Source organism: Nanorana parkeri, unplaced genomic scaffold (genome assembly GCF_000935625.1).
Source record: "Nanorana parkeri isolate BGI_ZX_2015 unplaced genomic scaffold, ASM93562v1 scaffold3044, whole genome shotgun sequence".
NCBI classification, from domain to species: domain Eukaryota; kingdom Metazoa; phylum Chordata; class Amphibia; order Anura; family Dicroglossidae; genus Nanorana; species Nanorana parkeri.
This window is the reverse complement of record NW_017309312.1, coordinates 3,741-16,089: the sequence shown is the minus strand read 5'-3', so window position 1 is coordinate 16,089 and position 12,349 is coordinate 3,741. Positions and strand designations below refer to the sequence as shown.

Here is a 12,349-nt window from a genome sequence, read left to right as displayed (position 1 = left end):
CTTCTTCACTACAGGAACTTAACGCCACCCTTGAAGAACTTCACCTGCCCCCCGATCCATTAGACCGCCAACAGGCTCCCTCTACTTTGGATGTAATCGCTCAGATGAAAAAAATCCACCTTTCCTCCGAGAAATCCACCCCTGGTGTCGTCGCCACTGCGTCCAGCCACGAGATCCACCACACGCCACTCTGACTCGGAATCGGTTGGCTGAGGGTAGCTATTGACTGACACGGTTTCTCAACTCTAACATAGCAAATATTATGCGTATTTGCTGTAAAGTTGTTTTCTGTGAGATATAGTAGTTAGAAACGCTGCCTAATGCTAATCTATACTTTTAAGTAGCAATATAGTTGCTTTTATTATGCATTCCTACACCAATATAGGTGGAAGTGCCTTAAACTTTACAGGTTCTAGATGGCCATACACCGTTGAGATTTAAATGGTGTCTGCCCACCTATCTAAAGAACCGGGAGCTATTGCTCACCAAGCTCTCATGTTATCCTACAGTCCTACTAGTGCACTGAAATAAGTCAGAAATGTTATTGTTATTAAGTTTATTACTGTTAACTTTTAGATTGTTGTTTATTTACACTTTAAAGCTGTGTCGGTGGGGAACTGCCCATCTGCCACCCATTTCTCTTCCTCCTCCCAACCTACAGGTTCGGAACGGAGATGATCCTTCTGCCTGGGGGGGGGGCAGTTTGTCACGTGATACGTGGCGGTCTGCTAGACCCGAGTCAGAACCTGCAGCTCACGCTGCTCTGTACCCACTTTTTCTGTTTTCCGTCTTTTCTCTTATACTTCCCCCTCCCACCCCTTCAAATGAGCACACCACCTAGTCCCCATCAGACGTCCAATGATCTACTCAACTCACTTACACAACATCTATGGCAGCCCTACAGTGCTTAACCCTAAATGTCAAAGGGTTACCTGGGGAACCCTCTGACAGGTGACGTGGCAGGTTGGGGCTGGGGAATTTTTGTGTTTTGTATTGTAGCTCTAGGTCTGGGGCCGGTTGGCAGAGTGACAGGCCCTGGGGTTCCTTGGAGTGTGCACAGTATTGCTTACAGTAGGCCGAATTAAATAAGACAGTTCCCGAAACCCAATCGATGTGCGGGTTGTGAGCCTGAAGCCACGGCATTCCCAGAATGATTGGAAATAGGGGTGACGAGATGACATCCAAACGCAAAAGTTCATGATGCCCAGAAGAAATTGTGGTAGAGATGGGAACGTTAACAGGGAAGCCAAGGGAACAAGAACCACAATGGGCAAGGAACAGGAGCAAGGCAGGGTCAATGACCAGGGAGCAAGAATAAGCACAGCACGAACATCCAGTGCTGGCTGAAGATCACCCAGCACTGAATGAGCGTCCTGCAGCGCCTTATATAGGCCGAGGATGAGCTACTGCGCATTCGCCGGCCCGATTACATCACCGCGCCGCACAGACGTGATGACGTAATCCGCCGGGCCTTCTGCCGTCTGCGCCTGCGCAACCGGCCCGTGCTGCTGGATCACCTCTCCGTCTATGTCCCCGCAGAGGGACACGGCATCTCCCACGAACAGGTACCTGACAGTTCCGCTCCAGACATATAGACATTATCTGTCTCCAAGAGACCCACTTCTCCCACGCATCCCACCCAAAGTACTTCCACCCTCAATATCAGCAAGTATATTCTTATAGGCGACCTAATCCACAAAGATCAAGTGGGCTTTATGCCGCGCCGTCAAGCTGGAGACAATGTTCGCAGAACCTGTCTCTTGATCGATCTAGTGAGGAGGCGCAAAATTCCATCACTGCTTTTATCACTAGACATGCACAAAGCATTCGACTCGCTGTCATGGCCATATCTGTTTGACATGCTGCGCCGCTGGGGATTCAGAAAATAATTTTGCACCTGGCTCTCTGCGCTATACTCACAACCAGTGGCTTAAGTGAAATATGCAGGTTACAAGTCAATACCATTGATTATAGGGGAACTCGACAGGGATGCCCCTTATCCCCCCTCCTATTCGCCCTGGCAATCAAACCCTTAGCCGCTATGATACGTGCACATCCTGACATCTCGGGTATTTCTGTGGCAGGACAACACCACAAACTATGCCTCTTCGCGGATTACATCCTATTATATGTCACTAAACCGCACATATCCCTTCCTAACCTAATGACACTCCTTGATACTTTCAGGCAGCTTTCAGGGCTGACAGTCAACCCAGCTAAATCGAAAATACTAAACTTATCCTTACCCTACCACCTTAAAACATCACTAGTAGACAAGTTCCCATTTCAGTGGGAACCAACTTCGCTCTCTTATTTGGGCATACATCTTACCTCTTCTCTCCCATCGCTATATGCGGCAAATTACCCGCCACTGATCACCAAACTCACTAACCTATTAAAAATATGGCGCACCTACCCCCTCTCCTGGCTGGGGAAGATCGCTGCGATCAAAATGACACTATTGCCTAAATTATTGTACCCCTTTCGGGTCCTGCCAATCTCTATCCCGTCCCATATCCTGAGGGGGCTCCAACACAAAATATTTAAATTTATATCCCAGGACGGTTATGTATCAATCCAGATCAACTGGAGGTCTAGGAGTCCCGAACCTCCACAAATATTTTCAAGCCGCGCAAATTGCAACTATTGCTAAATACCACGCAACTTGGGAGACAACTTTGTGGATTTCCCTCGAAGCAATGGACTGCGACCCCATAGCTATTGATAACCTCCTGTGGAAAAGACCTAATGCAAGATTCAATATTACTAATCCAATCACCAAGCACTAACTCAGGATATGGGACTCGGTGAAATACTCTAGTGATCTTATTTCCCCACATCTTCCCCTAATGTCTTTCATCCGTAATCCGATGTTCCTTCCGGCTAATGAGTCCCCCTCATTGTACCCTATCTGGATCACAAACAAGATAACACTACTGAACAAACTCACCACTAGCAATGAAGTGGTTCCTTTTCCTGATTTACAAGCTAAATTTGATCTCCCTTCCAAAGAATTATTCAGGTACCTCCAAATTAAACACTTCATCCAATCACAAATAAAATTCCCATTAGCCACCCCGCGCAGCGCATGACACCATACGAAAGAATATGCACCCAAGATCCCCACACTCTGGGGTTAATCTCACAACTATATTCCTCTCTAATGTCGAGTGCGAACACACCCCATCATACATATATGGATCGCTGACACACAGATCTTCAAACCACGATAGATGATGATACTTGGTCCCAAATTTGGGATAGCACGAAATCATGCTCCAAAAATGCCTCGACTCTTGAAGCTATATAGTGGTATATAGTGCCCATACAGGAGGCACACTTTGTGCCGGAAAGTGATGGCCTTTGCACCAGGGGATGTGGTGACAGCGGTACGTATTTTCATATGTGGTGGTCATGCCCGGTTGTAGCCCCCTTTTGGCGGAAGGTTTTCCAGATTATCTCAATCACACTTAACACGCATATACCACCTATGCCTCAGGAAGCTCTCCTTAATGTTAGACCGATAGGTATTACTACTTTACAGTCTAAATTAATGCTACAACTACTGTCTGCAGCCAAGCACACTATAGCTGGAGCCTGGCTGACGAAAAAGCTAAGTATAGCAGAAATGAAAAATAAAGTGCACTGGGTATTTTATAACGAAAAATTGTCAGCCCGCATTTTAGACTATATGCCCAAATTCGAAAAACAGTGGGAACCATGGGTATTACATTACCTACCCCCGTCATTTGATCGGCAACTACTGTCGCTTTGAGGTAGGTCCCGTCAAACTTATCTCAACCAACTGTGACAATAATGGTGAGACCTAGTGGTAGCGCTCATCCTATACCCTCCCTCTTCCCCCTCTCTTCTCTCTACTGTCCTTAACCCTCATCCTAGAATTACTGATCCCATCTAAGGATCCAGGTGATCTAGATGACTTCTAATATTTACCTGATAGATAATTCATATTGTTTAATTTTCCTGTTCACCAAACCCATGGCCAGTCCAAGGATGGCCGACTAGAGATTGTACACGTTATTACGTTACTTCATACGTTTTTATACGTTTTTCATACGTTTTTATGCCGTCACAATATATGTCTGTAACTAAATATACATTGATGTGACGTCACTGTATTGTGAGAAACCAATAAAATCTTTTGAAAAGTAAAAAAAAACAAAAACAACACTCAATTTGTTGCCTAATTTGTTGCCAAATTTGACACAACAAATTCTTAAAGTGTATAAAAAGGCAAAAAAATATACAGTACATCTCCACAATACATTTTTCTGTGTACCCTGCAAGTACAAAAACAATTACCCACTGAATAGACATGTGCGATTCGTTTCGTTCCGAATCGAAATTCGGACGAATTTTCGGAAATTCGGACATTCGGATGTAACGCATGCAAACTAATCCGAATTTCCATTTCCGAAATTCGGTAGCGGTAGTTCGAACGTTCGTTTCGTTTTCAGTTCTTATTAGTTTCTTATTCGTTTCGTTCATTGGAGCAAAGTGACATTAGAGAAGGAGAAAAACATTTTTTCCCCTCAAATGTCACTTTGCTGCAAACGAACGAAACGAATAAGAAACGAACGTTCGAACTACCGCTACCGAATTTCGTCCGAATCCGAATTCGGAATCCGAATTGACTTTCACACCCAAATCCCGAAAAACGAAATAACACAAATCCGAATTTGAAACGAAACTAAACAATTTTTTTGGGAGTGAACATGTCTACCACTGAATAACCAGAAATTCACTCCTCCTCCCTCAAGTGTCATCTCTGCTAACACCATAAAAACTCATCATTATGTAATGACAAGATAAGAACTAGGAGGACTAATTATATTTCTAGAGATAACACAAGAAATGTGCTCAGGGCAGTTCTGAATTTCTAACCTGATCAACATGTATTTTGTACTTATTATAAAGATACAACAAAATTACTCTGAGGGTATACAGTATTTAACAGACCAAAAGGTAGCAAATAACAGAAGTTAATTATTTTAAATTACATACATTGTATCACTTTATTATTTTTTCTGTCTATAACATATTTTTGATTGTTTTCTTTCTTTTTTCACCTTTTACTGCATCTTTATGTCACCAAATACTTTTTTATGTTACATTGTAGCTATATAACCATATAATAAAACCTAAAGTATCTCTATCTATCTATCTATCTATCTATCTATCTATCTATCTATCTATCTATCTATCTTTGTAATGCATCTCAATATTATTGTTTCAATATTCTATATTTATGTAATGTATTATATTTTCTTTTACTCTTTCACAATGTACTGATGGAAATCTGATTGTTAACTGTGAGGCAACACAAGACATTGTTCTCAGACACTCTGACACAGATGCTCGTTGTGTTGGTATTTTTCTTCCTGCAGACAGTGAAAACTGCATGAAATGTTCTGATGAAGAATGGCCAAATGAGAAGAAGGATCGGTGTGTTCCAAAGTTTGTGGAGTTTCTCTCCTACACTGATGATGCAATTGTTGCAGTAATTTCAGCTGTCTCCATCCTCTGTTGTCTTCTGACTGGTGTAATATTGGGGATGTTTATACATTACCAGGACACACCCATTGTTAAAGCTAATAACCGGAACCTGAGCTATCTTCTCCTGGTCTCCATCATGCTGAGCTTCCTCTGTGTCTTCTTGTTCCTCGGCCATCCAGTAGATGTAACCTGCATGCTGCGTGTAACCTCTTTTGGTGTCATCTTCTCAGTTGCTGTCTCTTCTCTACTTGCCAAAAGTATCATGGTGTGTATTGCTTTTAAAGCCACCAAACCTGGGAGTTCCTGGAGGAAATGGATGGGAATCAAATTGCCGAATTCTATCATGTCTGTGTTGTCAATGGTGCAAGTTATAATCTGTGTCACTTGGTTGTCTATTTCTCCTCCCTTCCAGGATCGAGACACTCACTCTTATCAGGGAAAGATCATCCTTCAGTGTAATGAGGGTTCAGTTATCGGCTTCTACTCTGTCCTGGGATATATGGGACTTCTGGCAGCTGTGAGCTTCATTATAGCTTTTTTAGCCAGGACATTACCGGACAGTTTTAATGAGGCCAAGTACATCACCTTCAGCATGCTGGTGTTCTGCAGTGTCTGGATTGCCATGATCCCGGCCTATCTGAGCACCAGAGGGAAATACATGGTGGCTGTGGAGATTTTTGCTATCATTGCCTCAAGTACTGGACTTCTTGGCTGTATATTTTTCCCAAAATGTTACATCATTCTGTTCAGACCTGACCTGAATACAAAAGCAAGTTTGCTTGAAAATAGAGGATAGTTATTGTAATTTATTTATGATAATCTCTTTGTTAAAAAATGAAAATATAATCTATAATAAATAAATAGTGAATATGCAGAACATTGTGAAATTTAAAGTTCAATATTTAGTTTTCACCTTTGCGGTTGATGGTAATTGTCACTTTTGCTCTCTTGTTGAGCTATGAACAGTGCTGGTATCCAATACTTTGCATTTGTTGGACACCTTGTTTGGTGGTTCCTCCTGAGGGCCACTACATTAATATAGAACAAAGTAGTCACTTAGTGAGGAGGAACCACAATGACCAGAGGGAGACAAAGCATCCTAAAGTTTCAGATACCAACTCCACCCATCGCTCTTCAAGAGAATAAATATTTCACTCACCACCCTCCAGAAGGGGGAATATTGAACATTTTTATAAGCTGCTTGTAATGTATTTTTTAGTGACCGGATCATTTTAAATATATTGTACGTAGATATATCTGAAAGTAATTTATACATGATGCTTGGTGTATTCTAAAATCATTTAAAATATTTGTTAAAGTTTATGAAAGCATATTCTCAATGTAAGTGATATGTTTACTTCATGTTCAAGGCATTTTTCTCTTAATAGGATTTAAAAAAAAAAATATGTTTCCTTGTATAAATGTATTTAAATATTGCTGCTGAAAAGGGGTATTCAGCTTCTCCAAACCATGTGCAGAGACAACACTCATACCCCAGACCTTGCCAGATCATGATATGCCAACTTCCAAAACAAAAAAAAGTTCCAGGTAGACATGTAAGCCGGCCAAAAATTTGTTTGTTTCAAATTTTTTTATTCATTAATTTTTTGAGATACGGGTCAGAAAGTCAATTTGTTTCATTATTCAGATTTGGATCTTTCCGAAAGTTTGTTTTTATTTTGGATTAGTTAAACAATAATTGCAAATGTTTTGTTGCAATAAAATCATTGGAAGATCTTATAATACTCTCATCAGCATATCTAGTGGCGCTAGACATTGAAGCTCTGTACTCCAGCATCCCCCGTGTAAAAGAAATTGAAGCTATTAGTAAGTTTTTACAAGACAGGGATCAACCACAATGGAATTATAATACGTTATTCTTGAAGCTTGTACAACATATATTTACAAGCTACATGTTCATGTTCCAGGGGACCACCTACCTCCAGGTGCAGGGGGTTGCAATGAACACACGTTATGCCCTATCATTTACCAACCTGTGCCTGGGGGGTGGGAACATGACCTCTTCGCTAATGAACAGGCCTCTGCCCCTCCCGCACATTTTACTATGGAGGAGTGTGGACTGGGACGCTGGAGAAGCTGTATGCCTTTAAAGAATTCATAGCTGTAAATGACTACAATTTAAAATTTACAACGTCATATAAAAAGGAAGAAATTTCCGTCTTGGAGATGAAGGCCAACACACTTGGTGAGATCTCTACGACATTATATAGGAAGAGTACAGCTGGTAATTCTATATTGCATGCATCTAGCTCACATCCAAAACCTTTACTCAATAGTACCCCACTCAGCCAGTACCTCCATATACGCAGCAACTGTTTGAGTGATTTGGATTTCAAATATCAAGCTGACAAGTTTAAAATCTTTAAAAAGGGCTGACAGGAAAACTTTAACCAAGTCAGGTTAGAACTTCATCTTTAAATATAAAATGAAAACACAGAATAATAGAACACAAATGATTATCAAAAACACTGCAAATCACCACCAAATTAGGTCCATACTTGAAGAGCATTGGCATCTTTTAACCAATGACCTCTTGGTTAGCAAATATATCTCACCTACCCCTTCTATCACTTACAGACAATCTAGATCACTTAAGGATAGGTTAGTTTCAAGTCATTACCTAGGTGGATTGAAAGGAGATCCATGTACAAAATGGGGTATACAACGGTGTGGATCCTGTGCACAATGTACTTGGCTGATAGAAGGCACCCACATCACTCTTCCCAAGGGGAAAGTACATTAGATTCAACATCATGTTTCATGCGATACGACTGGAATAATTTATTTGATGACATGTAAATGTTGTGCCTTTTAGATTGGAAAAACTAAGACAATATAGACGCAGGATTCAGGACCATACCTACGCAGTGGAGAATGGTATTCTCTACATCTGTTATCAGGCATGTGGGGTTGAGGCCTAAGTTTGATTCCACCTTTATGTTTGCAGTCTTGGACCGTGTGCATGAGCCAACCTATGTTTCATAGCACCTGCTTCCATATTATATTCATTAATTATCTGCAATGGACGCAATTAATCCTATTGGCCCCTAGAGCTATGTTCATGGAATTCCTCTACCACAACTTACTGACTGAGAACTGCACTAATCTGTTTGGTGTTTAATGGAACTCTCAGATCTACTCATTGTCACTCCTGATTGAACGGTCTGGCGACTTCCTGATACAACTTAGGATTTTTTTGTCTCCTAATGTTGTTATGTTTCTAGGAAGATTTATACTGGTCTTATTTCTTAGGATCTAGTTGGAGGGAGTGTGAAGTCACCCTTGCCAGGGCACTACTAGCAGAATACTTAGCAAACTAATTATTGTGGGTTATAGCTCAAACGGGGATCACCTTCCCTGGGAAAAATGTAGTCCAGGAGGCAAAGTCCTTATTTTACCTGTCTTGCAGTCAGTTTTTTATTTAAAAGGTTGCAATAAAACAAAATAAAAGGGAAAAAAATCCTTGCCTTTCAGGCTCTGACTAAACAGGCCGGTTTCCTCTCTACCAGGGGGTGAGTTTATCTCAGCCACCTCACAAAACAAAAGTACTTTCAGTAACCTTTTCCTCACAACATCCCACTTGTAGCTCTCTCAGAAGGCTGTCTGAGTCCCAGGCCGGAGCAACATCATGCTTCAGTCTTCCCCTTTTCTCTCACCTGGATAAGCAATTAACAATACAGTTGAGAGACACAAAACCCGAGCTGGATTATTCAGACCCAAAGTCAACCCGAAAACTTGGTCTGGGTTCCGCTAATCCTGTACATAGGATAGAAAGCAAAGGGAAATGTATCGACCCTCGATGACTTCCCCTTTCCTTATGTCACAGTATTCATCTAACTTTCTTATTTACAGGTACATTTTGCACCAATTAACATTATTTATAAAGAGGAAGGGCCCCTGGACAATATATAAGCAGACCTTATATTTTACTGCAAGATCTACTTTAAAGATAAATCATATGCTGCTAAGCAATTTTTGCCAAAGAAGAACATATGTCAAAATTAGAGGACAATTTCACAGAAATTTCACTGAATATTAAACTTCTGAAAAGTCTAGAACGTTGTAGTTTGCCGCACATATTTTCTTGTTATTATCAATAATGAGTTGTTTTCATTCAATGAGGTATGCATACAGGGGGAGTACAACATCCTAATAATTTATATCAAAAAGAAGAAAGAAAATTTGGACTTTTAAGGTGCTCCAAGGATCACAGAAGTGTACTTTTTTATATAAAATGTATTTTTTAAAATTTATAAACATATCTAAAAATGCATAATTTTAAATCGACAGAAAAGATTGTCTAAAAAAGACCAAAGGATTGTAGCCGCATCCTCCCACAATTTTAACATTACAGTACATTTTACCTGTTTTATTGTAGTCCAGTGGGAGGAAAACTAATTTTTATGCGTTTCACAGAGATCAGCTTCTTTAGGAATAGGCTACTGTCTTTCTACAAGAAATGTATATTTTAGAAGACATGATTTAATTCCAATTAATATAATTAATATACAAAAGATAATGTTTGAGATGTTATTACCCAATAGAATACCTCACTGTTCTTTGCTCCTTTTTTCTTGGGTTCCTCCCCATCCGTGCCCATAGTTGGATGATGGATAGTGGTGGATATTGCCATCTTAGAGATTACTGTAAGTTCATTGAACTAAACAAAACGTGTTAATTATTATATGTGTTTATATTAATTGGAATTAAATCATGTCTTCCTGAAGAAGCAGATCTCTGTGAAACGCGTAGAAATTAGTTTTCCTCCCACTGGACTACAATAAAATAAGGACACTGATATCCAGCAAACTGTAAAAAGTACTGTAATGTTAAAATTGTGGGAGGTTGCGGCTACATCCCTTGGTCTTTTTTAGACAATCTTGGCCATCCTTTTAAAACAATGCTTTTTCAGATATGCTTATAAATAAAACATTTGAATGTAATGTATCAAAAATGTATCAATTGCAAAAAATGTTTACATTTGTGAAAAATAAAATAATATTTTATTTATGTCTTGTCATAATATGTAGCACCAGAAAAGTCCCAATGGCTGAGCAACATTTTTGATTCAACTCTTACAATTGTGGAATGTGATGTGTTGATATCTAGATTGGATCCACATACTATAATGAATATATTTGTAATGCGTTCGGCAATGTGGATGAATCTCAGCCGCGGAGGCTTGAACTATCAATACGGGGATAGGGTACGGCGTCAGGGTCGAGCTCCAGGCGTCACTCTCAGGGTCTCAGGCGGAGAGTTTGGAGCTCTACCATCATGTGCCGCGAAATTAAGTAGAAATTATGGATTTTAGCACTCTAGCGTATTTATGCAATATTGTGAGCAGAGATAGCAAAACAGTCTTATGCAGCAAGGTTTAGATGGAAACAACCTGTACTTTCCCTGTAAGCGTTTAGATCAGCAGTAAACTCTATTGTACAATAGTAATAACCACAGTAGAGCTGTGCAGGGATCTTCTTTAGCAGATACTGCCTATGATACTTGCTGTTTGTGGTACAACACTGGTGGAGTCCTTTCAGTCAGAGGTTCTTGGTCCAGCAGCAGGGAGCAGGCTGTCAGCTGGTGTTCACGAGTGAATAACAGAACGCCATACTGACCCTGCTTCCTGCTATTTATGAGGATTCAAAGGGGTGGAGCTGGTGACGTATTCCCGCCCGATGCGTTCCACGCTGGAACGCATCGGCGATGTTACTTCCGGGTTTCGGGTTGCGTTCCACCGTGGATGAGGAGGGAGTTACAATAGTCAAGGCGAGAGATGACAAGGGAGTGGATGAGTAATTTTGCGGTTTCCTTGGTGAGGAAGGGGCGTATTTATCTACTGCTGGCAAGCAGAAGATATCTGCAAAAAGTGTAAAAAAACTAAACAAAACGCTTTAAAAGAGGTCAATACTTACCTGTGTCTTCCCCGCGTTCCCGTCCAAAAATGTGAAAATTCTCGGGCGGCCGCAAAGCATCTTGGGACGGGCGCATACGCAGTTCACATTTTCAGTCGGGAGACGAGGAGAGACACAAGGTGAGTCTATGGACAGCGTGCACCTGCATGCAGACACCGTGGGACAAGGAGTGCCAGCAAGGACAGAGGAGTCAGCGCTGGATCGGAGAGCCGCAGCAGCGCTGGAGAGAAGGCTGAAAAGGACAGGAAAGAATTAAGAGATTAAAAAACATAATTTAAGGTAAGTGCTTTAATTAACATTGGGGGAGGGGGAAATATTTTTTGACTTTAATGTCACTTTAATAACCCTTTCATTAAAAAAGAGAAGTCACCAGAAAATTCTCTATTTCTTTAGCAATCAGTATGAGTCAGTTAGAGTCAATGCACTACCCTAGTTATACATCACATACATATACATTGAAATATTTGACCATTTCACTTTAATTTTGTTGTTTGCAGTAAAGATGGAAATGGTTTCCTCCAGTGACCTGGTATCTTATAACAGTGAGGAAACAAATGGTTTCCTTCAGTCAAATTTATTCCGTTCTCCTGTATATGAGTTATCATTTGCATTGCAGATTAAAATAAATCACTTTCCAGCCTCAAATGTAATGGCAATAGAGTATTTCTATCATTGCATAAAGATTGTTCTTATGTACAATTTCAAAAATGGTAAATTCTACAAGGGAGGAAGTTCTGAAACTGTTTTAACATTTATAATTGTGGCACCTGCAGACATCCCAACCTGCAAAACCTTATTTCAGGGAGGTTCCCGTCTCATTTCAGGGAGGTGCCCTTTCTGTTTTTTTTTTTTTTACAGCGGCCGTCATCAGAATATAAAAGAAATAATAATGATAA

The 12,349-nt window shown here is 40.5% G+C and overlaps 1 protein-coding gene across 1 annotated transcript; it reads left to right on the top strand.

Annotated features, from left to right (window-relative positions):
* Positions 1–1,266: 1,266 nt before the first annotated feature.
* On the top strand, positions 1,267–6,100 carry LOC108802702 (vomeronasal type-2 receptor 26-like; the record flags this gene model as incomplete). Its single annotated transcript, XM_018574561.1, has 4 exons — positions 1,267–1,308; positions 1,392–1,565; positions 3,446–3,527; positions 5,409–6,100. Coding segments are annotated over exons 1-4 (990 nt in total), but the record flags the coding sequence as incomplete, so codon positions are not given.
* Positions 6,101–12,349: the final 6,249 nt, after the last annotated feature.